The sequence below is a fragment of the Schistocerca piceifrons genome, chromosome 2, assembly GCF_021461385.2.
Source record: "Schistocerca piceifrons isolate TAMUIC-IGC-003096 chromosome 2, iqSchPice1.1, whole genome shotgun sequence".
NCBI classification, from domain to species: Eukaryota; Metazoa; Arthropoda; class Insecta; order Orthoptera; family Acrididae; genus Schistocerca; species Schistocerca piceifrons.
In genome coordinates this window covers 1,033,461,132-1,033,487,324 of record NC_060139.1, presented here as the reverse complement: position 1 = coordinate 1,033,487,324, position 26,193 = coordinate 1,033,461,132, and the positions used below count along the sequence as shown (strand labels likewise).

At 43.8% G+C, this 26,193-nt stretch overlaps 1 protein-coding gene across 1 annotated transcript in view; it reads right to left on the bottom strand.

Annotated features, from left to right (window-relative positions):
* The window catches only part of LOC124777200 (dehydrogenase/reductase SDR family member 11-like), a 128,053-nt gene extending 103,500 nt beyond the window's left edge, over positions 1 to 24,553 (bottom strand). Inside the window, exon 1 of the mRNA XM_047252515.1 lies at positions 24,389 to 24,553. Within this exon, the coding sequence (XP_047108471.1) occupies positions 24,389 to 24,520 (132 nt within the window). The 5' untranslated portion in view covers positions 24,521 to 24,553. The remainder of the gene's footprint in view (positions 1 to 24,388) is intronic.
* Between the last annotated feature and the right edge of the window lie 1,640 nt (positions 24,554 to 26,193).

The window sequence follows — 26,193 nt, the reverse complement described above, 5'->3', positions numbered from 1 at the left end:
CTATTTAAGTTCCAACCTACGTACTTAATTGTCTCTTGTCCACGTAAGGAGAAATACTTGTCATGATCAAATAAAGATGAATCTGAGTCGCACGGAAAAAGTAACGGATATTCTCACATATTATTCGAGAATGAAATGGTCAAGATACAGATTGAAAGTCACTCTGTGAACTGCAGTGTAATTATGTACACGTAGGTGGAGAGAAGACCAAGAGGGACGAGAAACAGGATTTCAGGAGGGAACTGTGGTCATTGACAGTCATATTATGTGAGTGAAGTCTACTGAGACGGCAGATTGATGAGGAGACTCCCTCCCCTCCGCCACTGCAACCCTCCCCCCCCCCTCTGTCTCTCTCTGTCCATGAGGGATTATAGCTATTACAACCTCCTACTTTGCCCTCAACTCGGCTAATTAATCTATGCTAGTGCATCAGCCACATCTAACTCCGTTATTTTGCTGACTAGGTAGTCAAATTCCTTAATTTCATCTACTTCGTGGCCATCGATCCTGATGTTAAGGTTCTCGTTGTTCTAATTTCTGTTACTTCTCGTTTCTTTCGTCTCTCTTCGACTTACTCTCAATCCGTACTATTTACTCATTAGACTGCTCATTCCATTCAGCAGATCAAGTAACTCTTTTTCACTTTCACTCAGGATAGCAATGTCATCAACGAATTGCATCATGGATACCCATCCACCTTGAATTTTAATTCCACTCCTGAACCTTTCATTTATTTCCATCATTGCTTCTTCGATGTGCAGACTGAACACGAGCGGATAAAGGCTTCGTCCCTATCTTACACTCTTTTTAATCGAGCACTTCGTTCTTGGTCATCCACTCTTATTTTACCGTATCGCTTTTCTACATATTGCATATTACACGCCTCTCCCTATAGCTTACCCCTATTTTTCTCATAATTTCGAACGCCTTGCGCCATTTTACAGTGTAAAACGCTTTTTTGAAAGTCTCTTCGGGATTGCTGCCGGATCCTAAAATCAACTTGACTCGATATTTCGGCGATCCAACTGTTCGCCATCTTCAGGAAAATGCTGCTTATGCTGATGAGTCCCGCTGAGAACTGTCGCCAGGTTGCAAATCGACGTCCTATATAGGCCACCGTTCAGTACACGGCGCATGCGCCGCCCATCACAGTTTCTGCCTTCCAAAACAGGGAGGTGGCACCACCCTTAGTGAAACACTGCTGGCAACGATATATCGCAATCAAGGCCGCACCAAAGAACGTTCAGCTTTGATGCGAGATAATACAGGATTCCACGTCTTGCTAAGAGGAAACCCATTGTCTCTGTTGATTAAATTCATCAACGAATTTTAAGGAATTTTAACATTAAGAGTGTTTTCCGTCCACCTTCTAAATGGCTGGCTCTGAGCACTATGGGACTCAACTGCTGAGGTCATAAGTCCCCTAGAACTTAGAACTACTTAAACCTAACTAACCTAAGGACATCACACACATCCATGCCCGAGGCAGGATTCGAACCTGCGACCGTAGCAGTCGCGCGACTCCGGACTGAGCGCCTAGAACCGCTAGACCACCGCGGCCGGCTCCACCTTCTAAGATTAGGGCTCTGCTCGGCTCTGTAAAGGATGATTTGAGGCTTAGGAAACCCGGGGTGCACAAAATTCCGTGTCAATGTGGGAAAGCTTACGTTGGCCGTTCTATTCGCACAGTGCAAGACAGGTGTGTGGAACATCGCCGACATACGAGGCTACAACAGCCGGAAAAATCGGCGGTAGCAGAACACTGCCTAAATGAGGGACACAAAATGAAATTTGAGGAAACTGTTGTGGTTGCCAACATTTCCGGTTTTTGGAACAGTGTGTATAAAGAGGCGATTGAAATTAGATTGACTGATAATTTAATCAACAGAGACAATGGGTTTCCTCTTAGCAAGACGTGGAATCCCGTATTATCTCGCATCAAAGCTGAACGTTCTTTGGTGCGGCCTTGATTGCGATATATCGTTGCCAGCAGTGTTTCACTAAGGGCGGTGCCATCTCCCTGTTTTGGAAGGCAGAAACTGTGATGGGCGGCGCATGCGCCGTGTACTGAACGGTGACCTATATAGGACGTCGATTTGCAACCTGGCGACAGTTCTCAGCGGGACTCATCAGCATAAGCAGCATTTTCCTGAAGATGGCGAACAGTTGGATCGCCGAAATATCGAGTCAAGTTGATTTTAGGGTCCGGCAGCAAACCCGAAGAGACTTTCAAGACTTATTACGCCGGGAAAGCCTACGTAGTCACATAAAACGCTTTCTCCAGGTCGATAAATCCTATTAACGTGTCTTGATTTTTCTTTACTCTTGCTTCCATTACCACCCGCAACGTCAGCATTGCCTCTTTAGTGCCTTTACCTTTCCTAAAGCCAAACTGATCGTCATCTGACACATCCTGAAATTTCTTTTCTATTCTTCTGTATGTTATTTTCGTCAGTAACTTGGATGCATGAGCTGTTAAGCTGATTGTGCGATAATTCTCGCACTTGTCAGCTCTTGTAGTCTTGGATATTGTGTGGCAAATATTTTTCCGAAAGCCATATGGTATGTCGCTAGACTCATACATTCTACACACCAAAGTAAACAGTCGGTTTTTTGCCACTGCCCCCACCGATATTCGAAATTCTGATGGACTGTAATCTGTCCCTTCTGCCTTATTTGATCGTAAGTCCTCCAAGGCTCTTATAAATTTTGAGGCTAATACTGTATCCCTATCTCTTCTAAATCAACTCCTGCTTCTTCTTTTATCACATCAGACAAATTTTCTCTCTCAAGAGGCTTTCAATGTCCTCTTTCCATCCATCTGCTCTCTCCTCTGTATTTAACAGTGGATCTCCCGTTACACTCGTAATGTTACCACCCTTGCTTTTAATTTCACCGAAAGTTGTTTCGAATTTCCTGTAAGTTGCGTCAGTCCTGCCGACAATCATTTCGATTTCTTCACATTTTTCATACAGCCATTTCGCCCTAGCTTCCCTGCACTTTTCATTTCATTCCTAAGTGACTTATATTTCTATATTCCTGAATATACTTGAGCATTTTTAAACTTCCTTCTTTCATCAGTTAGCTGAAATATTTCTTCTGTTATCCATGGTTTCTTCGCAGTTACCTTCTTTGTACCTATGTTTTTCTTCCCAACTTCTGTGATGGCCCTTTTTAGAGATGTCCATTCCTCTTCAACTGTACTGCCTACTGAGCTAGTCATTATTGCTGTATCTATAGCCTTAGAGAATTTCAAAAGTATCTCGTGATTCGTTAGTACTTCTGTATCCAACTTCTTTGCATATTGATTCTTCCTGAGTAACTTCTTAGACTTCAGCCTACTCTTCATCATCACTACGTTGTGATCTGAGTCTATATTTGCTCCTGGGTACGCCTTACAAGCCAATATCTGATTTCTCACCATGATGGAATCTAACTGAAGTCTTCCGGTATCACCACGCCTTTTCCAAGTATACCTTCTCCTCTTGTGATTATTGAAGAGAGTATTCGCTATTACGAGTTGAAAGTTATTACAGAACTCAGTGTTTCTCCTCTCACTTTCCTTGTCCGAAGCTCACATTCTCCTGTAACCATTTCTTCTGCTCCTTCGCCTAAAAATGTATTCCTGTCCCCGATGAGTATTAGGTTTTCTTCTGCCTTTACGTAGTGTATTACCTTTTCATTATACTCGCCGACTGCGGTGGCCGTGCGTTCTAGGCACTCCAGTCCGGAGCCGCGCTGCTGCTACGGTCGCAGGTTCGAATCCTGCCTCGGGCATGGGTGTGTGTGATGTCCTTAGGTTAGTTAGGTTTAAGTAGTTCTAAGTTCTAGGGGACTGATGACCACAGCAGTTGAGTACCATAGTGCTCAGAGCCATTTGAACCATTTTCATTATACTTACATACTTTCTCTATCTCTTCATCTTCAGCTCGCGACGTCGGCATGTATACCTGAACCATCGTTGTCGGTGCTGGTTTGCTGTCGATTCTGATAACTCTATTACTGAACTGTTTACAGTAACACACTCTTTGCCTTACCTTCTTACTCATAACGAATCCTACTCCCGTTATACCATTTCCTGCTGCTGTTGATATTACCGTACACTCATCTGACCAGAAATCCTTGTCTTCTTTTCATTTCACTTCACTGACCCCTACTATTTCTAGATTGAGCCTTTGCATTTCCCTTTTAAGATTTTCTAGCTTTCTTACCACGTTCAAGTTTCTGACATTCCACGCCCCGAGTCTTAGAACGTCATCATTTCGTTGGTTATTCATGCTTTTCCTCATGGTCACCGCTCCCTTGGCAGTCCCCTCCCGGAGATCTGAATGAGGAACTATTCCGGAATCTTTTGCCAATGGAGAGATCATCATGACGCTTTTCAATTACAGGCCACAGATCCTGTGGATACACGTTATGTGTGTTTAATGCAGTGGTTTACATTGGTTTCTGCTTGCTCATGCCGTTGATCATTGCTGATTCTTCCGCTATTAGGGGTAAACACCCTCGACGTCACTCCCGGCGCCACCCCCCCCCCCCCCCCTCTCCCAATACTGTAATACCACCTCCTCCACAGTTGACACTACACATGAGCCAAGGTAACGTTCTCCAAGCACTCGCCAAATCCAAACACTTTCGTTGGGTTGCTACGGGGCAGTGCGCGATTCATCGCTCTAAGTCACTCTTTTCCTGTCATCCACTGACCAGTGGCGTTGTTCTTCATCCTAAGTCAAGCCCCAAAAGGCATTTTTTGTTTTGTTTTTAGTATGTGGCTCATGAGGAGCTGCTCTTTCTGCATTCTTCTCAACGGCCAGGCACAGACACTGTGCTAGGGGAACTTCTGGCAGCACTTTTGAAACTTACGACTGATTCCTCCCGCTGATTTCATGCGAATTTTAACTGCTGCCTTCTGCTAACGGTCTCTGTTTGTCAGTAGACGAGGCCCTCCTGGCGTTACTTTATCTGTGGTTGTTCCTCCACTTTTCCACTGCACAGTTACATCACCAACAGTCAATGTGGGCACCTTTAGAAGAGTTGAAACGTGCCTGCTGGATCTGTTAGTTAGGTGACATTCAATGACTAGTCCACGTTGGAAGCCGCTGAACTCTCATTGTGCTGTTACTGGTTTTCTACAGCACCACCGTCACACCCCACAGTGACATACAATGTCGATCAGGTCGTCAAACTATAATTCTTCTATGTGAGACCTGAATTTCTCCTGGCGTATACAATTTTCAAACAACTTACGGGTATTTAACCAGGTAATATTTTCAGCGACCGCCGATATTTTGGCGTGAGTACACTCCGCCATTTTGCCTTGAAAATGGCGTACTCCCATCGAGATATCGGCAGTCTCTCAAAATATTACCTGGCTGAATAGCCGGAAGTTGTTTGAAACTATAATTCTTCTAATTTACAAGAGGGAAAAGCACCCAGACGAGTGGAAAATATCTTCCCCTAGAAGCATCCGATGCCATCATTCAGTATTCACCGGCGTATTTCATATGTGAAAAGTCATGTGCCATCTGTTGTGTCTAGACAGGACAGCCTAGACACAGTGAGAGAAAGCCGAAAGGCACGCGCTTAAACTCACGCAGGCTGGCGTGAGGTCTGAAACAGGATACGTAATGAATGCTATAAAGAAAAGTACGTAGCTTCTGGAATACTTAACTTTAATCCCTAATTGTATAACATCGCTCTTGTACAGATATAATCTCCATTTCAATATACTTGGTGATGGCGCCTTGCTAGGTCGTAGCAAATGTCTTAGCTGAAGGCTATGCTAACTATCGTCTCGGCAAATGAGAGCGTGATTGTCAGTGAACCATGGCTAGCAACGTCGGCTGTACAACTGGGGCGAGTGCTAGTACGTCTTTCTAGACCTGCCGTGTGGTGGCGCTCGGTCTGCTATCACTGACAGTGGCGACACGCGGGTCCGGCGTATACTAATGGACCGCGGCCGATTTAAAGGCTACCACCTAGCGAGTGTGGTGTCTGGCGGTGACACCACACCAACGGTGGTGGGTTCGTCACTGATAGCTTACTGGAGTTCACCGAACAAAATACATTCAAAGAGGGGGGGGGGGATCGGGGGGAAGGGGGAACAACACACCATGAAGGAGTTATCCGAAAAGGACGAAAATCGACAAATGTGATGCACACGTACAGACAAACAAATGATAAAAATTTCAGAAATTTGGATGGTTTATGCAAGAGAAAGAGCTTTCTTTACAAACTGGGGAAGTCAATAACGCGTTGGTCCACTTCTGGGCTCATGCGAGCAATTAGTCGACTAGGCACGATTGTTACAATTGTTGGACGTAGTCCTGAGGAGTATAACGAGAAAATCATTGCAATTGGCATGTTAGATCGTCTATATCCCAGGCTGATTGGAGTTTCTGCCCAAAACGTTCCAATCGTTCTCAAATTGGGAGACCTTACTGACCAAGGTAAGCACGAAGACAAGCAGTACGAAACTTCCTGGCAGACTAAAACTGTGTGCCGGACCGAGACTCGAACTCGGGGCCTTGGCCAGTAAGGTAGAGCACTTGCCCGCGGTAGGCAAATATTTCTAGTTCGAGTCTCGGTCCGACACACAGTTTTAATCTGCCAGGACGTTTCATATTAGCGCAGACTCCGCTGCACGGTGAAAATTTCATTCCGGAAGCAGTATAAACTCTCGCCGTGTGCGGGTGGGCATTATCCTCTTGAAATGTAAGCCCAGGATGACTTGCCACTGTGCTGTAAGGGTGCTGCAGGTAACAACCAAAGTGGACCTGCTTTGAAATGACATGGCTCTGTAAACCATCACTCTTGGCTGTAGAGCCATATGGTGGGCAAAAATCACTGCTGTCTGAGGCGTCTGCAGACACGTCTTCTGCCTGGAATCTCATTGATTTTCGAATTGAGCTCCGACGACCAGCGGCGACATGTCTGAAGACACGGTGAGATACCAACCTGACTGTCGCCAGCCATATGGCACGACAACCGGCAGTGGTGATGACGCCATACGATTTCGTAACGGGGCCCATTTGGTTGTCATCAGCAGCATCCTTACAGCAGAGCGGCAAGCCACCCTGGGCTTACATTTCAGCAAGATAATGCGCGCCCACAAACGGCTAGAGTTTCAGCTGCTTGTCTTTGTGCTTTGCAAATCCTACCTTGGCCAGCAAGGTCTCAGCATCTCTGCCCGACTGAGAGCGTTTGGAGCACTGTGGGCAGGGCCTTCAAGCCAGGTGGGGATTCTGACTATCTAGCGCGCTAAATGGACAGAATTTGGCACGTATCCTTCAAGAGGACACCCAGAAACTCTGTTCAATCAGTGCCAATACGAATAACTGCTTTTATAAGGGCCAGAGGTGGACCAACGCAGTAAAGAGTTGCTCAATTTGCGAAGCTCTTTCTCCTGAATACATCAACCATTTTATCTAAAATTGTAATCATGTGTTTGTCTGCACATGTACGTCATGTGTACGGATTGTCATCCGATTTTGTTAATTCCTTTGTGGTGCATGTTTTTATTGCCTTAGAGTGTAATATGTGTTACAAAGGTGCTAGCAGACTTGGGCCATAGACAATCCGTTTCAAATCCCACACGAAGTGCTTCTATTAATGAATACAGGTTCATCTCAAGCACTTTGCGAGCGAGCTCTACGAAGGGAGTTGCAAGCAATGGCTGGACATTTGGAGTCGGATACTTCGAAAAAGGCCAATGTTCACAGTGGCACATGAAGCTGCACGTCCTCAGTGAGGCAAACACCGCAGAACTTGGACAACAGCTGGGGTGAAGGCGTCCGATGCATTCAGAGAAGACAGGATTTGGACTGTTTTCAAAGGTTACAAGGTGTCAAGTACACCGAAGATCGGATGAGGTGTGGGTTTGCATGTGTGTGTGTGGGGGGGGGGGGGGGGTCGAAAGTAGTCCTGAGATGTTTTGGGGACGTTTTGCAAATCATGACCATGGCCCACTCATTCAGGTTATCTTGAACCTGAACAAAGATGTTTATTTTAACGTTCCGAGTGAGCAAAAGTTATAATTTATTCTACATTTTCATGCCGAGTACGCGGCACGACTCACAATGGTCGTGTTCAGAGAGCTACACGCATATGTTCCTGGCGTGACCAATACTTGTTGCACGACTGGCCAGAATTTTTTTAATCATCAGTCTTCTGTATGATCTGATGCACAGCGCGCCAAGAAGTCTTCTCCTGTGCCAACCTTTTCATTTCAAAGTAGCACCTGCTACCAACGTCCTCATTTGTTTACCGGGTGTATTCCAGTCTCTGTCTTCTTCTACGGTTTTTACCCTCTACAACTCCCTCTAGTACCACGGAAGTTATTCCCTGATCTACATCAACATACATACTCCGCAAGCCACTGTACTGTGCGTGGGGGAGGATACCCTGAACCAGTACTAGTCATTTGTTTTCCTGTTCCACTCGCAAATAGAGCGAGAAAAAAAGATTGTTTATAAGCCTCCGTAGGGGCCGTAGTTGCTCGTATCTTATCTTCGTGGGCATTACGCGAAATGTATGTTGACGGCAGTGGATTCGTTCCGCAGTCAGCTTCAAATGCAGGTTCTGTAAATTTCCTCAGTAGTATTCCTCTAAAGGAACGTAGGCTTTCCTCCAGGGATTCCCATTTAAGTTACCGAAGCTTCTCCTTAATAGCTGTGTGTTGTTCGAACCTAAAGGTAACAAATCTAGCAGCCCACCTGATGTCCAGGTGTCCTGTTGCTCTGTCCCTTCTTCTCGTCAGTATTTTCCACGTATTCTTTCCTTGCCGATTCTCTAGAGAAACTCCTCATTCCTTACTTTATCAGGCCATCTAATTTTCAATATTCTTCTGTAGCACCACATCTCAAAGGCTTCGATTCTCTTCTGTTTAGTGTTTTGTCACAGTCCACGTTTCACTACCATACAATGCTATGCTCCAAACGTACGAGATTTCTTCCTATAATTACGGACTATGTTTGACGTTAGTAGACCTCTCCTGGCGAGGAATGAACTTTTTCCTAGTGCTACTCTGCTTTGTACGTCCTCCGTGTACCGTCCATCTGTCTAGGTAGCTGAGTTCCTTAACTTCTAAATTTTTAGACAACATAGTTGTTGTATGGAGATAAACAACGATTAATTTACTTATAACCAATTATTCGAAATGACAATCCCATTATTTATTTTGCCGCCAACCGGTTTCAACCCGAGATGGGGTCATCTTGAGGGCAATTTACACCATTTGGTCGCTCGTTAGAGTCGTCACCCTGCCTGTGCACGGTTGGTAACTAAATAAATAAATAATGCGATTATGACTGTCACTTCGAATAATTGATACCTTAATTCCGTCTACATCATGATCCCCAGTTCTGAAGTTTCTCGCTGTTCTCATTTCTGGCACTTCTCATTACTTTCGTCTTTAATCGATTTACTCTCAGTCGATACACTGTACTCAATACAATGTTCATTCCATTCAACTGACCCTGTAAATCTTCACTTTCACTGAGGATAGCAATGATATCAGCGAATCTTATGATTTGTTTCCTTCGCTCTGAATTTTACCTCCACTCTTGAATCCTTCCTTTATTTCCGTCGTTGCTTCTTCGATGAATAGACTGAACAGCAGTGGTGAAAGACTACACCACCTTTTGAGCCCGAGCACTTGTCTTCCAGAGCAGAAATGATCGGACTAAATAGGATGTGAGACATTCCCATCTTAATCACGTAGAAAGTGCTTAGGGCTACTTTGAACAGCAGGTGAAACATAAAATCAATATCTTTGCAATATGGTAGCTCCACTGAGTGAAAAAGCAGTTAATGGATTCAGGTGGATATAAATGAACGAATTTGCGGGCTGTCTTTGTCGTCGAATCAAGGCCATTGTCAAGGCGGTGTTACACAGAATAGACTGATGTCTCTTTGTTGTCGCAAATTTTTTGTTCTGTCTGTTTACTGCGGTGACAGAGATAGCTAAAGCGAATCATAATTTCCCGGCGTACTGCATGAGCAAAACAATCCAGAACGAATAATCAGACCATCGAGGGTACATGTTTAGTGCCACGTGTCAGACGTTTATCTTTGAACTTTTCGCTCACGATATATGCCGGTACGGACTGAAGAATCGCTATCTCTCTTATTTTGTCAAGAAAACACCACTGTTATATGCTTATCTTATACAAGCCTAAGAAACCTGCTGAAGTTACAGATAATATGTGCGGCGTTGTGTCGAACTTGTCACATTTAAGGAACAGGAAAGATGTATGAATTACGTCTGTCATATTTTTAGCTGTCTGCAGTTGATAGCAGTATCTATGTAGTATCTTTGTCCGAGTTAATAACTCTGGTAAGTTACTGCATGACTTTCCACTCAGTGGTCATTACAGCCAAAAGTAATCTTTATGGCTATGCTGATAGCAACCTCGTTACGGAAAGGAAAGTCCAGACCACGCGCAGGTAGGTGCCTAACTGTTGCAAATCATCTTATACTTTCTAGTTTTCTCAATACTCTCTGAACTCTCGAGAATATAGCAATGCGTCCGAAGAGAAGGAGTCAAGGGGAGTGGTGGTGGAGTACGGGTGGCCTACAAAGTAACCTCCATCAAGTTAGACTGTTGTTTAACTCTGTTACCAATGTTGCAAAACCAAATCCATGATACGGCTACCAGAATGAAAAATGCTCCTTTAGTAGCACGAAAAGTGCGACAAATTCCTGGTAGAGTTAGGGATGTAAAATAAGAAAACTAGCTGTTCGATTTATCTAATAGATTCAAAGACATTTAAATAAAACATCTAGAGCTATTCGCGCTTTTTTACTTGTCAGTATTAATACCGATGTCATGTAACGTAATACATTGTGTCAATTAAATTAACATGATACATGATGTCATATCGTATAGCATACACATGCTATCCATGTCATCCAACATAGCACTTGTCATGTCGTGAAATATGACAGCGTGTCGTTAATGTTTAGGATGAATGCGTCCCCTCTGGGATACTTCCTGTTACACGCTCGTATGCTTCCTGCTGTAGATGCGTCCACTCTCTAGAAGCACATAAATTTGTGCCTGTTTTTTCTTAAGCCCCTCACCATACCTGTAACAGGGGGTTGGTCTAAGAGAGCTCACTGCACTGGGAAAGTAGGTTTAACTCGTAAATAAACGCGAATACGTCAAGATGTTCTGATCTAAATTTCTTTGGAGCTGTCAGACAAGTCGAAAAGCTAGTTCCCTTCCTTTACGTTCCTATCTCTGCCGAGGAGGTCTTCGTCTTTTTTTTGTGCTACGATAGAAGCATTTTTCATTCTGGTCCCTAACTTTTACTCTACCACAATTTTGATATTAGAGCGCCATAGCTCGACAATCGATGTAGATTTTTGTTGACTCGGATGACGAATGATCCGGTAAACGTTTTTGTATCGTCTTTCGAACCATGTTGCTTGTGTCGTGGGAACGGATAAAACTTTTTACAAAACAACAGGGCGACCATTAATTAAGTTGCATAGCTCCTTAAAAAATTTGAACAGATTCGCTCAAGTTGGAAGCACAGAAGTGGCGAGCCTAAAAACCTTGCAAAACGCGGTTTTTGCTCATAAAATCAGGATATAGGCAGATTTTTGAAAGCGAGTTTTCAGTTTTATTGTAAGAATGCATTTTTTATTTCACTGATTCCTTTCAACAGTAAGCGCATTCAATTCACGTAAAAACGAATTTCAGTTTGACTTTAAACCATCGTATCTGGACGAGGGATAAAGATTACTGGATTTAAAAAAATCCATTCTGACTTTATCCATTTATGTACCTTCGTGCATAGTTTGAAGTGATTCGTAGAAGTTTAAGGTATAGATGTGCTGCGCTAAAAAACCTCCCACAAAACCATGTTTTTTTGCACGTAAAATCCAAACAAAGCGAGATTTTTTTAAGTGGTTAAAACTTTTCTTAGACTAAGGTCTGAAATGCCGGTTGCCCAAATTTGACCCATCAGTCTCTCTCTAGCCCAGAGTTATTTAATGGTGATTTTTTTTGCACGTAAAATCCGAGCGGTGCACATACAAATGGTGCCATTAGCTGAACATTAACTTCAGCTCTACATCTACGTGATTACGCTGCTATTCACAATAAAGTGCTTGGCAGAAGGTTCAATGAACCTCCTTCAAGCCGTCTCTCTACCGTTCCACTCTCGAATGGCGCGCGGGAAAAACGAGCACTTAAATTTTTCTGTGCGAGCCCTGATTTCTCTTATTTCATCGTGATGATCATTTCTCCCTATGTAGGTGGGTGACGACAGCATGTTTTCGCAATCGGAGGAAAAAACTGCTGATTGAAATTTAATGTGAAGATCCCGTCGCAACGAAAAACGCCTTTGTTTTAATGATTGCCACTCCAATGCACGTATCATGTCTGTGACACTAACACCCCTATTTCGCTATAATACAAAACGAGCTGCCCTTCTTTGAACTTTTTCGATGTCATCCGTCAGTCCCCCCTGATGCGGATCCCACACAGCACAGCACTCCAGAATAGGGCGGACAAGCGTGGTGTAAGCAATCTCTTTAGTAGACCTGTTGCACCTTCTAAGTGTTCTGCCAATGAATCCGACTCTTTGGTTTGGTTCACCCACAACGTTATCTATGCGATCGTTCCAATTTAGGTTATTTGAAATTGCAATCCCTAAGTATTCAGTTGAATTTACAGATTTCAGATTTGTGTGACTTATAGTGTAATCGAAAGTTAGAGGCTTTCTTTTCGTACTCACGTGAATAACCAGGCACATTTCTTTATTCAGGGTCAATTGCCGCTTTTCTCACCATACAGATATCTTATCTAAATCACTTTGCAATTCGTTCTGGTCATCTGATGACTTTACAAGACGGTAAATGACAGCATCATCTGCAAAACAATCTAAGACGGCTACTGAGATTGTCCCCTATGTCGTTAATATAGACCAGGAACAATCTTTTGCAAATGGAATTAATAGATTCGTACAATTTGACCTTACATCAGCTCCCGTACAAACCTTATTTAATATACTGTAACACAGCTAAAGACAGATGTTCGAATGAGTATATAAATGGCAGCTGGTCCGGGCTAAGCTCAAATGCTCAAATAGGGACCGAGCACCAAGACCCCCCTCCCCCAAACCGCGGTATTAAAAGTGGCCTTTTCACAAATATCTTTTACACGAAACATAAAAAAGGAAACTCACTCTACTGCATACATTTTACGAGTTAAATTCACGAGGAGACAATTTTTTTTTTTTCATTAACGTCCTGCGTTAGTAAATTTTGCCCACTCTGGATTAAAAGCCCACCTTTTCATCCAGTTCCGCTACATGACTGCTTCATTTGTTCTAGTAATAAACTATTGATGTGTTTGACGTAGGGAATAAAAGGTGGAATCGACATAATAACAGCTCCTTCTTGCAAGTAGGGAATTTGGATTCATCTTTGCGTTACACCCCCCCCCCCCCCCCCCACACACACACCGTAGGTACAACTACAGCGGAGAGGTATCTGTTGTGAGGCCGGACAAACGTGTGGTTCCCGAAGAGGGGCACCAGCCTTTTCATTAGTTGCAGGGGCAACAGTCTGAATGATTGACTGATCTGGCCTTGTAACACTAACCAAAACGGCCTTGCTGTGCTGGTATTGCGAACGGCTGAAAGCAAAGGGAAACTACAGCCGTAATTTTTCCCGAGGGTATGCAGCTTTACTGTATGGTTAAATGATGATGGCGTCCTCTTGGGTAAAATATTCCGGAGGTAAAATAGTCCCCCATTCGGATCTCCGGTCGGGGACTAATCATTGTTATCAGGAGAAAGAAAACTGGCGTTCTATGGATCGGAGCGAGGAATGTCAGATCCCTTAATCGGGCAGGTAGGTTAGAAAACTTAAAAAGGGAAATGGTTAGGTTAAAGTTAGATATAGTGCGTGTTAGTGAAGTTCGGTGGCAGGATGAACAAGACTTCTGGTCAGGTGACTACAGGGTTATAAACACAAAATCAAATAGGGGTAATGCAGGAGTAGGTTTAATAATGAATAGGAAAACAGGAATGCGGATAAGCTACTACAAACAGCATAATGAAAGCATTATTGTGGCCAAGATAGATACGAAGCCCACGCCTCCCACAGTAGTACAAGTTTATTTGTGAACTTGCTCCGCAGATGACGAAGAGATTGACGAAATGCATGATGAGATAAAAGAAATTATCCAGATAGTGAAAGGAGACGAAAATTTAATTGTCATGGGTGACTGGAACTCGATAGTAGGAAATGGAAGAGAAGGAAACGTAGTAGGTGAATGTGGAATGGGATTAAGGAATGAAAGAGGAAGCCGCCTGGTAGAATTTTGCACAGAGCATCACTTAATCATATCTAACACTTGCTTCAAGAATCATAAATGAAGGCTGTATACATGGAAGAAGCCTGAAGATACTGGAAGGTCTCAGATAGATTATATAATGATAAGACAGAGATTCAGGAACCAGGTTTTAAATTGTAAGGCATTTCCAGGAGCAGATGTGGACTCTGATTACAATCTATTGGTTATGAACTGTAGATTGAAACTGAAGAAACTGCAAAAAGGTGTTAATTTAAGAAGATGGGACCTGGATAAACTGAAAGTACCAGAGGTTGTAGAGAGCTTCAGGGAGAGCATTAGGGAACGATTGACAACAATGGGGGAAAGAAATACAGTAGAAGAAGAATGGGTAGCTTTGAGGGGTGAAGTAGTGAAGGCAGCAGAGGATCAAGTAGGTAAAAAGACGAGGGCTAGTAGAAATCCTTGGGTAACGGAAGAGATACTGCATTTAATTGATAAAAGGAGAAAATATAAAAATACAGTAAATGAAGCAGGCAAAAGGAATACAAACGTCTCAAAAATGGGATCGACAGGAAGTGCAAAATGGCTAAGCAGGGTGGCTAGAGGACAAATGTAAGGATGTAGAGGCGCATATCACTAGGGATAAGATAGATACTGCCTACAGGAAAATTAAAGAGACCTTTGAAGAAAGGAGAGCCACTTGCATGAATATCAAGAGCTCAGATGGAAACTCAGTTCCAACCAAGGAAGGGAAAGCAAAAAGGTGGAAGGAGTATATAGAGGGTCTATACAAGGGTGATGTACTTGAGGGCAGTATTATGGAAATGGAAGAGGATGTAGATGAAGATGAAATGGGAATTACGGTACTGCGTGAAGAGTTTGACAGAGTACTGAAAGACCTGAGTCGAAACAAGGCCCCGGAGTAGAAAACATTCCATTAGAACTACTTACAGCCTTGGGAGAGCCAGGCCTAACAAAACTCTACCATCCAGTGAGCAAGATGTATGAGACACGCGAAATACCCTCAGACTTCAAGAAGAATATAATAATTCCAATCCCGTAGAAAGCAGGTGTTGACAGATGTGAAAATTACTGAACTATCAGTTTAATAAGCCATGGCTGCAAAATACTAAGGCTAATTCTTTACAGACGAATGGAAAAACTGGTAGAAGCCGACCTCGGGGAAGATCAGTTTGGATTCCGTAGAAATGTTGGAACACGTGGGGAAATACTGACCTTACGACTTATCTTAGAAAAATGATTAAGGAAAGGCAAACCTACGTTTCTAGCATTTGTAGACTTAGAGAAAGCTTTTGACAATGTTGACTGGAATACTCTCTTTCAAATTCTGAAGGTGGCAGAGGTAAAATACAGGCACCGAAGGGCTATTTACGATTTGTACAGGAACCAGATGGCAGTTATAAGAGTCTAGGGGCATAAAAGCGAAGCAGTTTTTGGGAAGGGAGACAGACTTGTAGCCTATCCCCGATGTTATTCAATCTGAATATTGAACAAGCAGTTAAGGAAACAAAAGAAAAATTCGGAGTCGGAATTAAAATCCATGGAGAAGAAATAAAAACTTTGAGGTTCGCCGATGACCTAATTCTGTCAGAGACGGCAAAGGAACTGGAAGAGCAGCTGAATGGAGTGGACAGTGTCTTGAAAGGAACATCAACAGAAACAAAACGAGGATAATGGAATGTAGTCGAATTAAATCGGGTCATGCCGCGGGAATTAGATTAGGAAATGAGACACTTACAGTAGTAAAGGAGTTTTGCTATTTAGGGAGCAAAACAACTGATGATGGTCGAAGTAGAGAGGATATAAAATGTAGACTGGCAATGGCAAGGAAAGCGTTCCTGAAGAAGAGAAATTTGTTAACATCGAGTATAGATTTAAGCGTCAGGAAGTCGTTTCTGAAAGTATTTGTATGGAGTGTAGCCATGTATGGAAGTAAAACGTTGACGATAAATAGTTTAGACAAGAAGAGAATAGAAGCTTTCGAAATGTGGCGCTACAGAAAAAAGGTGAAGATTAGATGGGTAGATCACATAACTAATGAGGAGGTATTGAATAGAATTGGTGAGAAGAGAAATTTGTGGCACAACTTGACTAGGAGAAGGAACACATTCTGAAGCATCAAGGGAATTTAGTATTGAAGGGCAGATTCAGAAGGATGTTGGTTGCAGTAGGTACTGGGAGATGAAGAAGCTTGCACAGGATAGAGTAGCATGGAGAGCTGCATCAAACCAGTGTCTGGACTGAAGACCACAACAACAACAACTTTACCTTACAGCACACAGACACCTGCATCTACATCGAACACTATATAAGCACACTGGCCTGTGTAGAATCGTCTCTAGTCGGGACATTGGCTTCAGTTGCGTGAGGAAAGAACCCTTACGTTTCTTTAGGACTGCCATATAAGGTAAAGTCATTCGCTGATGACATAATTGTTGGATCCCGAGATTTAGTGACAAGACAATCCGCGTGCCGCACCGCCCTAGGACTTAAATGCATGGGCCAGCAATCTTTTTCCAACATATCGCCTTAAAAGGCCAGCAAATTTTTCATACCTACTGAAATCCTGAACCGATTATGTCTACATCTGTTACAGACTCTTCATCACTGCACTGCCCACCCAAACCACCCATACAAACTATGCATAAGTGACTATTGGTGCTTGGTGGCCGCAGTGTCCTTTAAAGTCGTCCCGAATGTATTGGTTCCTATGGTTTTGCGAAACCTAGATTTCGTCCAGACAAACCACATCCCTGTGGACCTATGTATGCAATAAACGCATAGTCTGCAAAAATTTAGATCTCAAAGCGGCAAATTTCCTTTCGGTCCTTAGAAAATTTGCATCCATTGTTTCTTTTTCCGAACTTAAAAGCGATGACCTAGAAGGTACAGAACGGACGTTTGCGCGCCTGTGTTCTCAGCTCCCTGTTGTAGTTCTGCACAGACTTCGCTGTACATTGATGCAGTATTCTAACTTAATCCTTCAGACCGCACCTTTATTAACATCGTCTAGTCGAGTAAAGCTGTTTTCCCGTTTACATCCGCTGCGTGACGAATGGAAGAGATTAATTACACACGCAGCTTCTGAAGATGTTACGATTCCGTCAACGCCTAGCACTCTCTTGTCTGAGACTCCACATGTTTCCACTGTCAGTTTTTGTGCTCGGGCAAAGTTAATGTTCGATTTAGCTTCTTCTCATCAACATGTACGTAGAAAAACCTTAACACAATAGATGTTACACTTTAAATTTGTGTTTCAATATCCATTCGATACTGCCATAAGCAAAGAAAATGTGAGCTAGCAACTATGTTAGGAGCACTTCGTTGATCTTCAGAATTGCTGTAACTAGACTGAAGAGCCAAACCAACTGTTACACATGCCTAATGTCGCTTAGGGCCCTGCGAGCACGCAGAAGTGCCGCAACAGGACGTGGCATGGACTCGACTAACGCCTGAAGCAGTGCTTGAATAATGCAGGGCTGTCCATAAATCCGTAACAGTACAAGGCGATGGAGATCTTTTCTGTACAGTATGTTGTAATGCATCGAAGATATACTCAGTAAAGTTCAATTCGAGGGAATTTGGTGGTCAGCGGAGCTGTTTAAACTTGGAAAATAGTTCCTGGAGGCACACTGTAGCAATTCTGGAGATGTCGCATTGTCCTGCTGGAATTGCCCAAGTCCGTCGGAATGCACAATGGACATGAATGTATGCGTGTGATCAGACAGGACGCTTACGTACGTGTCACCTGTCAGAGTCGTATCTAGACGAATCAGGGGTCCCATATCACTTCAACTGGACAAATCCCTCACTATTACAGAGCCTCCACCAGCTTGAACAGTCCACTGCTGATATGCAAGATCCATGGATTTGAAAGGTTGTCTCCATACCCGGACGCGTGCAGCCCACAATTTGAAACGAGGCTCGTCCGACCAGGCAACATGTTTCCAGTCAGCAACAGTCCACTGTCGGTATTGAAAGGCCCAGGCGAGGCGAAAAGCTTTGTGTCGCGCAGTCATCAAGGCTACACGAGAGGGCCATCGGCTCCGAAAGTCCATATCGATGGCGTTTCGTTGAATTGTTCACTGGCTGACATTTGTTGATGGCCCAGCATTGAAATCTGCAGCAATTTTGCGGAAGGTTTGCACTTCTGTCATGTTGAACGATTTTCTTCAGTCGTCGCTGGTCCCGTTCTTACAGGATCTTTTTCCGGCCGCTGCGATGTCAGGGTTGATGTTTAACCGGATTCCATTCGTGAAATGGACGTACGGGAAAATCCCCACTTCATCACTGCCTCTGAAATGCTGTGTCCCATTACTCGTGGACCAACTATAGCACCACTTTCAAACTTACTTAAATCTTGATAGCATGTCATTGTAGGAGCAGCAACCGATCTAACAAGTGCACCAGACGCTTGTTGTCTTATATACGCGTTGCCATCCATATTCTGCCTGTTTACATATCTCTGTATTTGAATATTCATGCCTAGTTTCTTTGGCGTTTCACTGTATATGTGTAGAAGAACGAGTCTGCGTAACAAAGCGAAACTGCGCACACGGAAGTAGTGAAATGTGATAACTTACTAGCGGGTACTTAACTGACACGTGCTGACACCTGCGACCTTGAGCCAACTGGTTTTGTGACGGAGTCTGCAAGTCTTTCGCGGGTACTTAACATGAAAACATCGCAAAGCTGACACGTGAGACCTTGAGCCAACTGGTTTTGTGACGGAGGCTGCAAGTGTTTCGCGTTATCCCGCGCAGCGCCGAACACAGTGCCTGCGAGATGCGTGGATCAGACTGTACCAGGCGCGGCTCGAAGTGAATCTCTCCGAGACGGAAGCACCCGAAAAGATATATTAAAATATATTACCCAACAGAGGATTACAGAATTTAAACACTCAGAAAGCATTTCGAATATTTTCTGCACTGGTTTAAACAATGACATTCAACGTTTTTGGAACTGCTGATATCGAGTGATGTTTTTCGAACAGGTAGTAGCTAGACATGGCTGCTCCTTGATATGTCAGTTAGCACCATGTAGCAGAGGCTTGTGAGCGTGGTCTCTACGTAGTACAGCTCTTATGGCCCTCTCCAAGTCTCTGTTCATGCAGCCTAAGGGTGTCGTACCAATCTACAGATGATTTTCACGTTCTGATGCTTACAAAGAAAGGTAATTAACAGAGCGGCCGATCCCCTGGTATCGAATCTCTCACTCTGTATATTTCAGTTGTACTTGGTCGAGTCATGAACTTGGTGCATGTAACCTGATCGAAACATGAATCAAGAAAAAAAAACAGTGCAGATATATGCAGGGGTACGAGATGTGACAAAGTAATGATATTGGTTACAAAAAGCATCTTTATTTACATTTTTAATCAACTACATTGATATCAACTTCAATGTGACGTCTTTGTACCTTCACACACTCCATCGGTGTTTCCATTGTTGGTAGCATCTCTCAAACTCATCTTCACGTCTTTTAATGCTGTCGGATTAATAAGAAGTTTGTGATAGCACTGAAGCGGATTTTGGCGTCAAAAAATGCCAAGCATTCAATGCAGTATGGGATCGTGCATTATCGTGATGCAGGATCCAGTTGTTAGCAATATATGAACATACACGATGGTCCCGGTTTCGAAATCTGTCGAGAATTTCTTGGTAATAGTATGAGTTTACTGTTTGGTCTGGAGGTAATCATTCTTTGTGCACAATACCTGTGGAGTCAAAGAATCAAAGAAGCGTGCTTTCTTTGGTCTTGGCGATTCCATTGTGAACTTTGACGTTAGGTCTCGAAATCATACTAGTAAAAGTAACTTTCATCACCAGTGGCAGTTCGGTCCAGTAGTTCTGGGTTCAGTTTTACTTGTTTCAACACACTGGCAGCCACAGCCGTTGATCTTTTTGTTGCCGTGTGAGATTTTTGGGACTCATTTTGGCACAAACTTTTCCGATTCTGTCAGTATCAGATGGACAGTTTCCCGATGAATGTTCAGTTTGTTTGCAATTGTTCTCACAGTTAATCTTCGATCGGCTTATACAAGTTCTCTCACCCTGGGCTTGTTGTCAACTATTCGTGGTGTTGATACTCGCCCACTGAGGTGTTCACTTTCGACATTGATTCTTCTTTCAGAAAACATAAGGTGCCAACGAAACACTTGTGGCCTTGATAAAACCTCGTTACCAAAAGCCTGCTGCAGATTCCATATGTAACTGCAGCATTATCAATGGAATACTGGTGAGTATTATTTCGTGTTTCGATTTTTGTGGCGAGAAGCAGACACAGGACTTCGCTCTTGAAGATGCCGTTTGCAAGTGCACGCCACTTGTAGTTGTGATGGGGAAACGCTAAGGTCACACACCGCTTGCTGTAGCAGGCTGTTGGGTTGCCACCGTTCTCCATTATTTGCAGAATGCATCCCAATCTCTGTCTTCCTCTGCAGTTTCTAGCCTCTACAGCTCCCTCTAGTACAATTGAACTTACTCTCTGATGTTTTAACAGATGTCCTATCATCTTGGCCCTTCTTGTTGTCAGTGTTTTCCATATACTTCCTTTCTCTCCGACTGTGCGAACCGTCTCATTCCTTACCTTATTATCTCACCTAATTTTCACCATTCGTCTGCAGCACCACATCACAGATACTTCGATTCTCTTCTGTTCCGTTTTCCCGCATTCCAATCCATATTTCACTACCATACAAGCTGTACTCCAGGCGTATGTTCTCAGAAATTTCTTCGTCAAATTAAGGCATGCGTTAGAGAGTAACAAACTTCTCTTGGCCAGGAATGTCCTTTCTGCCAGTGCTTGTCTGCTTTTTACGTCCTCCTTGCTCCGTCCATCATGGGTTATTTTGCTGCTGAGAGTCAACCCACAGCGGTAGGGAAAGACTTAGCTGGTACGACACGGCGCGAAGGTGACGACTCCGCCTGTATTCGACACACGCCAAACTCGAATTCCTCCCGAGACTCGTCAAACTGACACATCATTCACTTAGCGCTATCGGCGCTTAACCTACCATCGACCTGTGTGAGGGAAAAAGTGCTGATCCTTGGGTAAGGGATCGCGGACCCTTCACACTCTATGACACTATTTCCTACCTACAAGTTAATCACTTGACTTACGAAGTATATAAACGCAGCAGAGGGCTACTATGTTGTTAATACAGATCAGGAACAATAGAGGGCCTATAACACTTCCTTGGGGAACGCCGGATATTGCTTCTGTTCTACGTTTTACTCGATGACTTTCCGTCTATTACTACGAAGTGTGACGTTCCTGACGGGAAATCACGAATCCAGTAGCACAGCTGAGGCGATATTCTGATGCGATATTCCATAGGCACGCAGTTTGGTTAGAACACGCTTATGAGCAACGGTGTCGAAAGTCTTCCGGTTATCTAAAAATATGGAATCAATTTGACATCCCTTGTCGATATCACGCATCGCTTCATGAGTATAAAGAAATAGTTGTGTTTCACAAGAACGATATTTTATGAATCCGTGCTGACTATGTGTCAATAAATCGTTCTCTTCGAGGTACTTCGAACACAGTATACAGGGTGTTACAAAAAGGTACGGCTAAACTTTCAGGAAACATTCCGCACACACAAATAAAGAAAAGATGTTATGTGGACATGTGTCCGGAAACGCTTAGTTTCCATGTTAGAGCTCATTTTAGTGTCGTCAGTATGTACTGTACTTCCTCGATTCACCGCCAGTTGGCCCAATTGAAGGAAGGTAATGTTGACTTCGGTGCTTGCGTTGACATGCGACTCATTGCTCTACAGTACTAGCATCAAGCACATCAGTACGTAGCTTCAACAGGTTAGTGTTCATCACGAACGTGGTTTTGCAGTCAGTGTAATGTTTACAAATGCGGAGTTGGCAGATGCCCATTTGATGTATGGATTAGCACGGGCAAATAGCCGTGGCGCGATACGTTTGTATCGAGACAGATTTCCAGAACGAAGGTGTCCCTACAGGAAGACGTTCGAAGCAATTGATCGGCGTCTTAGGGAGCACGGAACATTCCAGCCTATGACTGGCGACTGGAGAAGACCTAGAACGACGAGGACGCCTGCAATGGACGAGACAATTCTTCGTGCAGTTGACGATAACCCTAATGTCAGCGTCAGAGAAGTTGCTGCTATACAAGGTAACGTTGACCACGTCACTGTATGGAAAGTGCTACGGGAGAACCAGTTGTTTCCATACCATGTACAGCGTGTGCAGGCACTGTCAGCAGCTCATTGGCCTCCACGGGTACACTTCTGCGAATGGTTCATCCAACAATGTATCAATCCTCATTTCAGTGCTAATGTTCTCTTTACGGATGAGGCTTCATTCCAACGTGATCAAATTGTAAATTTTCACAATCAACATGTGTGAGCTGACGAGAATCCGCACGCAATTGTGCAATCACGCCATCAACACAGATTTTCTGTGAACGTTTGGGCAGGCATTGTTGGTGATGTCTTGATTGGGCGTTCTCGCTTCCCGCGCCCGGGTTCCCGAGTTCGATTCCCGGCGGGGTCAGGGATTTTCTCTGCCTCGTGATGACTGGGTGTTGTGTGATGTCCTTAGGTTAGTTAGGGTTAAGTAGTTCTAAGTTCTAGGGGACTGATGACCATAGCTGTTAAGTCCCATAGTGCTCAGAGCCATTTGAACCTCTTGATTGGGCCCCATGTTCTTCCACCTACGCTCAGTGGAGCACGTTATCATGATTTCATATGGGACACTCTACTTGTGCTGCTAGAACATGTGCCTTTACAAGTACGACTCAACATGTGATTCATGCACGATGGAGCTCCTGCACATTTCAGTAGAAGTGTTCGTACGCTTCTCAACAACAGATTCGGTGACCGATGGATTGGTAGAGGCGGACCAATTTCATGGCCTCCACACTCTCCTGACCTCAACCCTCTTGACTTCAATTTATGGGGGCATTTGAAAGCTCTTGTCTACGCAACCCCGGTACCAAATGTAGAGACTCTTCGTGGTCGTATTGTGGACGGCTGTGATACAATACGCCGTTCTCCAGGGCTGCATCAGCGCATCAGGCATTCCATGTGACGGAGAGTGGATGCATGTATCCTCGCTAACGGAGGACATTTTGAACATTTCCTGTAACAAAGTGTTTGAATTGATTGGCGACTCCACAGTGTCCTGTGCAATACGACCAGATAATGGGTATACTTGGAAGGAGAGACAGCATTGGTCGTATATTTTTGTTTATTATCGCAAAATCGATTTTCGGTCACTTAGTGACCATCTTCAGTGCTGTAATATATAACTTAAATTAGTAAGCACTGGTGTCAATAAGCTTACGGCGATCACATAGACTATGTGATCGCCATAAGCTTATTGACACCAGTGCTTACTAATTTAAGTTATATATTACAGCACTGAAGATGGTCACTAAGTGACCGAAAATCGATTTTGCGATAATAAACAAAAATATACGACCAATGCTGTCTCTCCTTCAATGTGTTTGAAGTCACACTGGTACATTCTGTTTCTGTGTGTTTCCATTCCATGATTAATGTGATTTGAAGAGAAGTAATAAAATGAGCTCTAACATGCAAAGTAAGCGTTTCCGGACACATGTCCACATAACATACTTTCTTTCTTTGTGTGTGAGGAATGTTTCCTGAAAATTTGGCCGTACCTTTTTGTAACACCCTGTATATTCCAAAACCCTACTGCAAATCGACGTTAGTGATATGCGCCTGTAATTCAGCAGATTACTCCTAAGTCCGTTTATGGGTATCGGTGTGACTTGAGCAATTTTGCAGTCTTTAGATACGTATCTTTCTGTGAGCGAGCGGTTGTATATAATTGCTCAATATGGAGCTATAGTATCAGCATACCCTGAAAGGAAAGTGGCGGTATACAATGTGGATTGGAGGCCTTGCTTTTATTAAGTGGTTTAAGCTGCTTTGTTACACTGAGGATATAGAGTTAACATTGTACAGTTACTATTGACATAGTAGCTTTATAGTGTGCGCACCGGCAGGTATGTGTGCGTGGGCGTGTGTTTAGGGTGGCTTGGCTTACCTCCATCCTGTCCGGCTGCAAATCCACGCCCACCACGGTGAGACCGTGCCGCAGGAGCGCCCTCGTGATGGCAGCGCCGATGCCGGAACTGGCTCCTGTCACCATGGCAACTCGACCCGCGTACCTCTGCATGGCGGCGATGTACGGCGCGGACTGACGGCAAGCTCTTACACAACGCCCGAGCTCCTTATACCGGTACCACCCCACCTCCCTTCGTCCGTTCCCCTCCCAGCTCCTGGCGTCTCACGCACTAGCCTTGGCAATAATAATAGCTCAACACTGTGCTGTTAGCAGGTCGGCGAGTCGGGCATGCAAACCCGCATTCCTGCAGTCAAGTGCCTTAGCCCGTAGCATCATTACCTGTCACGTTATAGTGGACTTACGGCGATAGATAGGACTTAACGTGGGTAATACTTCATTTGCAAACTTGAGTGCACGCAAACACGTCTACTCTGAAACCTGTTTCTTTCACTTCGTTCCACTTCCCAATATTCACTTGACGTATACCACGCTGAACGTATCTTTGTTCCTAAACAGCCGTCAGAAATTGTCTAAATGATAACGCTTTCACCGTTTCATCTACATCTATATCTACAAGGCTACTCTGCAAATCACACTTAAGTGCTTGGCAGAGGGTTCATCGAACAACCTTCAACACTAATTCCCTATCATTCCACTTTCGAACGGCTTGCGGAAGAAACGAACGGCTATACCTTTCTCTGCGAGCTCTGATTTCCCTTATTTTATTACGATGATCGTTTCTTCCATGACGATCGTTTTTCCCTATGTAGGTCGGCGCCAACAAAATATTTTCGCCTTCAGATGAGAAAATTGATGACCGAAATTTCGCAAGAAGATCTCGCCGCAACGAAAAACGTCTTTGCTTCAATGATTTCTACCTCAAATCCTGTATCATGTCCTTGACACTCTCTCTCCTGTTTCTCTATCATACAAGGCGTGCTGCCCTTCTTTGAACTTTCTCGACGTACTCGGTTAATCCTTTCTGATAAGGATCCATCCAAAAGAGGACAGACAAATGTAGTGTAGACATTCTCTTTACTAGGTCTGTTGGATCTTCTGCGCGTTCTGACAATAAAACCCAGTCTTAGTGTCTCCTTCCTCACAACGTTTTCTATGTATTCTTTGCAATTTAAGTAGGTGGTAACCTTAATTGCTAGGTATTTAGTTAAATTTAGCCCTTTAGGTTTGATTGATTTACCGTGTAACCGAAGTTTAACAGATACCTTTTAGCACACATCTGGATGACCTCACACTTTTCATTATTTAGGTTCAACCATTTTTCAACTGGTTTTGAGGTTCTGATGACTTTACTAGATGATAAATGACAGTATCGTCTGCAAACAACGTAATATGGTTGCTCAGATTGTATCCTAAACCTCCCGTATAGATAAGGAACAGCAGAGGACCTCTGCTGTAACATTACCTCTGAGAACGCCAGAAATCACATTGACTTATATTGTTTCCCAAAATGCCCCACCCCACATGGTCAATATTGTTGCACAATATTATCCAGGTTTTCCGTAGACCGCTCAGAAAAATACGTCGTATCTACTCTGGTTCCGAATGTCGGACCAGCAAGGCGAAGATGTTAGAGCTGTGATTGTTGCTCCGCTTCGTGGCGAGCAAGAGAGACATTACTGGAAACGACCGTCCTCGTGATCACGCATTACACCATCACAGTCATCTATTGCACTATGACTACGAATGGGAAAATCGACTGGTTATAACCGGTCGGTATTTTAATCCTGAATATCCGGTGTTTTTCGGCATTTGTTTGCCTTCGG